At 39.9% G+C, this 5,550-nt stretch overlaps 1 protein-coding gene across 1 annotated transcript in view; it reads left to right on the top strand.

The window, feature by feature from the left end:
• Nucleotides 1-5,327: 5,327 nt before the first annotated feature.
• Nucleotides 5,328-5,550, top strand: part of TIMM13 (translocase of inner mitochondrial membrane 13) — an 864-nt gene continuing 641 nt past the window's right edge. Inside the window, exon 1 of the mRNA XM_026068986.1 lies at nt 5,328-5,525. Within this exon, the coding sequence (XP_025924771.1) occupies nt 5,400-5,525 (126 nt within the window). The 5' untranslated portion in view covers nt 5,328-5,399. The remainder of the gene's footprint in view (nt 5,526-5,550) is intronic.

Genomic DNA, 5,550 nt, shown 5'->3' with positions numbered 1-5,550 from the left:
TGCATTTTAGACAGGTCTTGACTCAAGGTCGTGGCATATTTTCTTACTCCAAGTAGGATTTGACAGCCTGGTGGTAAAGACATCCAAATTCTGTCAAAACTTTAGCTCCTTATCATTATTATGGCAGGTGGACAACGATGGGTTCTGCTTTTTGAAGATAGACACCATCTTAATGTATTGAAGTGTCAAAACCAGAATTTTAACTATTGTATTTTTAGGGGATTTTGACGTTGTCACAAATGAGACCTTGTTAAATCGTAAATGCAAGTTGTGGTGTACGGTAGTTACAGTGTTAAGCATCATGGTTTAATGKTTTTGATGTATTTGACATTAAACGGAATGATTAAGATTTTAGATGTTAAAAATATTTTTACTATGGCAAGGATAAAAATTGGGGGCTTTAAAGGTTATCCTGTGTAAATGTTGATTTTTTTTCTTTTTTTTTTTTTTTTGAATCAGAGCTAGATGCAGCTTGTTGATGCTTCTCTTAATCAAAGGGACATTGTCAGATATTTTAAGAAACTATTTGCAAAATAGTATAGAAGTATTTTAATGACCTTTTATTAAAGTTAATGGGAAATGCTGTTGGTTTGAACATAACCACCGCTTCGCAGCGTTCAGATGCTCAGAGTGAGCTCTAACAGTGAACAAAGGGAATAATGCTTTTTATGAAGAATGCTTTGTATTGGTAGCAGATGGTTTTTATTTCAGTATGGTGTGTTTTGTATCTGACGGTGTCCCTTTAGCTTAAGGTTTCCTCTGCTGTATTTCTGTGGAGGCAACTCTTGCCTCCTGGAAGGTTATTCATGCAGTAGTGCGTCTTAAAGACGGAAGACTGCTCGACTGCTCCAAAGAATGTATTGGCTAAAGTATAAGCAAATGTTACTTGGGTACCATTTGATACCAGCATAGAATCCTGTTACCTGCGCTCTTGAACTCTAATCTTGTTACTCAGATAGTTTAGACTCATCAAACAAGCTACAAGGTTTGGATGTTTTCGGTGGCTTTTGGATGTTATGTTCTCTGAACAATATTATGACTGACAGATATAACCTAGAAGGTCAGTTTAGTGGCTTTGACTGATGGCTTTGCAATGCGAGTAGGGTGGGAAAGCAAGTTACTTTCTTAAAGCTTATAGATTTATTTTGTAATTTAAAAATAAATCAAAGATGCTACTTTTCTTCAGAAGGTCAAAAATACTTGGGATGATTGAATTACTGAAAATAAATGTTGATGCAAATTTAGAATTATGCTTTAATCCATAATCGGAAGATCCATTATGAAAAAGCAGTAGGAAGATTTGGCTGTTTGGGATAATGGGATAACTTGGCCATTTTTCTAATGTCATTTTCCCACCTTGTAGAAGGCTAAATATGTAGTAAATCATGTCTGTCTCTCTGTAATATGTATCTAGTGAAATTATGTTTCTCAGACATACTGTTATCAATTACCTTTTCTAAATTTGTTGTTATGCAAATGAATGCAATCAATGTAAAACTGTCTTTACAATGCACCTTCCAGCCACTGGACAGCATTTTCCTTTCTGACCCACAACTTCTATAATACATTTTCATAGTGTTTCAGGGGTTTTTGTGTGTTTTTTTTTCTTAAGATCTGTATTTATTTGTTTACATTGGCCAGTTTCCAGATTGCTTGTTTCGCTTTAAGATTGTCCTGTAGCTTAAATACTACAGCAATGAATGTGTAGTTCACTGGAGAATCATTTGCTTTTTTTCAGCGATTTCTTTCTGTAGAGAATGGGCTAGAAAGGCAGCTTGAATGAGGAAGGACCTCATGCTACCTGAGCCATAGTTTTCTTAACAGCTACTGTATGGAAGAATATGTCTTCTTGTAGCCTTAAGGACCAGTGCTTGCAGATCTCRTGTGATGAATACTGTGCCCTTTGGTAACAGTCTGCAGAATTTGACCCTGGATTTGAATTGTTTCCTGTAACTTTGGAAACACTGTTTTCTTCTTCAGTGTTTAGATATATGCAAGTGTTCATATAATGCAATGATTGACACTGTGGGAAGAGCTGAATAGAACAGACTAAATGTGGGTGATTCTGGCACCATAGTGGTTTCTGAAAGGCTACTTAAAATATGAGAAATAATTCCTAGCTGTAAACTAGAAGACAAACTACTGTATTCCACTTCCTGTTTGCATTTGTGTCTGTCTTATTTAGACACCATTCTTTCCATTTGCTTTTGATGCTAAGTTTCCATATAACTGCACTATCAGTTTAAAGTTGGTGCTCCATACTGGGAGGCTTTTGGCTACAGCAAACCAGAAAAGCACTGCCTCTTGTTTTCTATCTTTCAAGGATTTTTGTTTAATTATTTTCAGTATAATTAAAGCTTTTTCTTCAAATAAAATCCAGTGTCCCTATGCCCTCTTTTCCTATTTCATCCTGGAAGTGAACCACTCTTGAGGAATTTGGAGAATTGTCAGCATTTCTACTCCAGTGTCTGATGTCAGGTGTAGAGCTTGAAAAAAAACCAGATTTGACTTGTCAGAAAACATGATTTTGAGGCTTCTCTAACTAGGGAAATTAACCAGTGTATCTTAGAGCAGAATAGTTCTTTCAGTGTAACTCCTCAATGTGGATGTTTTTATTCCAGAAAAATAAACAACTTTATTCTGGATGAAATAGTAAAAGTCATCCCTAGAATTAGGTTATTCTTTTCATTATGTAGACGATCAACAAAGACTGTAGAGTACTGATGTGTGTACCTAAGGTGGTACTGTGTGAAAATGCTTGTGTTAGAAGAAATCCAGCTTTCTGCAGAACCATTTGTAACATGGCATCCTGCAGAGTGAGATGAGGTTACACAGCCTCTGTCACTTCATGCCYCTTCCTTTCCTTATGCTTCTATATTTGTTACTTTAGCTGTTGTGTTGTACTGACTTCTGCAAAGCAGCTCCTTATTCCAAGCAATAGAGTATCTATGATTCCTTCGTTGCTGCACAGCTTTTCTTCCCAGTGTGTCTACTGMGGTTAGTTCAGGACTCTGGATTTGCCCCTGCAAGAACAATAGTTTACCGCAATGCGTTGATCATTTGTCCTCAGCACTGTTTTGCCATTAGATGGAAGTCTGCTGGCATAATTAGCGTTAGTAGCAGTAACCAAAAAGTCTCAGGAAAAAAATAAACATCTGCTTCCCATGGCCTGTAATGGAAAAGCCAGACTAGCTTGTCTGCAGCTTGCATTTGCCATGAAAATTGCATCGCAGTGTGAAGCAGATCATACTGTGAAAGGAGATTCACTTAATGTGCGTGTATATCCTCGAGCAACAGGACACCTCATGTTCATTTCAGGGGGCTCTTACTGTTTTTTATACACCTTCTYGTAAGCTTTTAATGCTCATTCTGTATAAAGGCCCTTTACCTGCAACCTGAATAGGGGTCAGTTAGAAGAGGCTTTTATAAGTCCTCTCTACTCCCCAAAATGTTTGAGAATCTTTTTCTTTTGTGTGTCAAATGGATTTCAGTACTTGTTGCATGGTGTATGTTTTATATGTTTTGTAGCTACTTTTCTCACTTCCTCACTGTTGAGCCATTTTATTACTACTTTCTTTATCTCCTTTTGAAAGTCTTATCTCTAAACAAAGGCATATCCATATTGGATACTGGATTTTATTGCCACTGTTGGGTCCAAACCCAAATGATGTGTGAGCAGTGAACAAAGCCTTGTTGTAAACCAGTGAGTGGAAGGTGAGATAGTGATTGCATTTTTTAAAGCGTTATTTTAGCTGAATGTGAAGACAAATCACCTTAGAGATTTTCTTTTGACAAATACTTAAAATGGCCTGGGAAACAGAATTTTTATTTGCCCTTCAATATGCTTAGCTTTAAACCACTTTAAAATTATGTAAAAGTGTTCTTTTTTTTTTAACCTAAGATCATATTTACATGTGATTATTACTTGTAAACATAATGCCTTTCTTGAAATGCTAATGTCTAGAGAGTGAAAACGATGCTTAATTTTGAAAGACTCAGTTCAGAATAGTGCAAGCACTGTGACCTGGAGATCAGGAAAAGGAAATGTACTTTATTGAACTTCCAAAATTTCTAGTTACTTTTAATGAAGTAGTGATTCTGTGTTGATAAGGTAGATGTTTTTGTGTATTCCAGCCACCCAGATGATCATTACACTAAAACTATAAGCAATAAGCTATTTTAAACAAGTTTAAGCCAAAAGGCTTTACATTTGGGCACAATGGTACCGTTTTCGTTGAACTCTATTTTCATAACAGTGATGCCTTGTGACTTGAATTGTGACTTTTTTTTAAACACAATCTTATTTAGATAGCTCTGGTTTTTGGTCAATGGTCAGTTTAACTGACCAACTTTGGGCAGCTGCTGCAAAAGCTTTTGGAAAGATCAATTTTTAAAATTGGCAATTGTGAAAAATGTTACAAATGAAATAAAAAGACAAAATGATGGAAATGTTCATATGGAGCTTAAGAAAACTACATAATGATCTAGACTTTATCATTTCAAAGGTTTTTTGTTGTTTTTAAGAATATGCATGCCAAATGTCCTGTCTTTTTCAATGATTTGTAATATACATTTTATGACTGGAAACTTTTTGTACAACACACTCGAATAAATGTTTTGCATTTTATTTGTTTCCTTCTTTCATTTAAACCACGAGAGAGAGACCACATGGGCTGTTTGAGATAATTCATCCCAGGGGACCTTCCTGYGTATAGAGACAGGGATAATTAACTATCCGCATCTGTAGAAGAGATTCACTGGATCACATGGTGTGTTCCAGAAGCAAAAAAAACCCCCCACTTTCCTCTTAATTTTATGCAACCGTAGTGCTTGTGAAAAGCGCTGTCCTTACTGACCAAGGGCACGACTCCCAGCTAAAGCAAAGAGAACTTGGGAAGCCAGGAGCAACTAGGCTTTCCCTTCCTCCCACCGTTCCCTTGTCCCTCTGCAGCCCCTCCGCCGAMGGCGTTGTTTCCCTTTAGCCCCCTCAGTCCTGACTGGAGAGAACGAGAGAAGAGATCGTTAAGCCCCGATAGCGACGGATTCCTAGGAAGTGAGCTGAAGCGCTGCCACGAGCCGAGTTGTTCATCACCAGCCTCAGCTAAGTTTCCAGTTAGGGATCGGCCCCTGAATAAACCCCCGTTTTCTCCCTCCGCTACGGCGCCACACGCCCGCCTTTGCCTCTCCCCGCCCCCCGCGCCTCGACGCTCCCGCCCTCGCGCTGCGGACAGCGTCGAAGCCGCGCGCTGCCGCCGCCGGGAGCCCCGCCCAGGCGCGCAGGTGAGCGCGGCGCGGTGCACCCTGGGAGCGGGCGGGGCACGCTGGGAACTGTAGTCCCAGCGAGCAGCCATCTTGCCCGGCGCAGCGTGCGGGGCCGCTGCYCGCGGTGACTTTGCGGCATGGAGAGCGGCTTCGGCTCCGACTTCGGCTCTGCGGGCGGCGCAGGGGGGAAGCTGGATGCGGGGCTCATCATGGAGCAAGTGAAGGTGCAGATCGCCGTGGCCAACGCGCAGGAGCTCTTGCAGGTCAGGAGAGGCTGCGGAGGGAGGG

Source organism: Apteryx rowi, unplaced genomic scaffold, assembly GCF_003343035.1.
Source record: "Apteryx rowi isolate R43461 unplaced genomic scaffold, aptRow1 scaffold_283, whole genome shotgun sequence".
NCBI classification, from domain to species: domain Eukaryota; kingdom Metazoa; phylum Chordata; class Aves; order Apterygiformes; family Apterygidae; genus Apteryx; species Apteryx rowi.
This window is presented reverse-complemented; position numbering and strand designations above follow the sequence as displayed.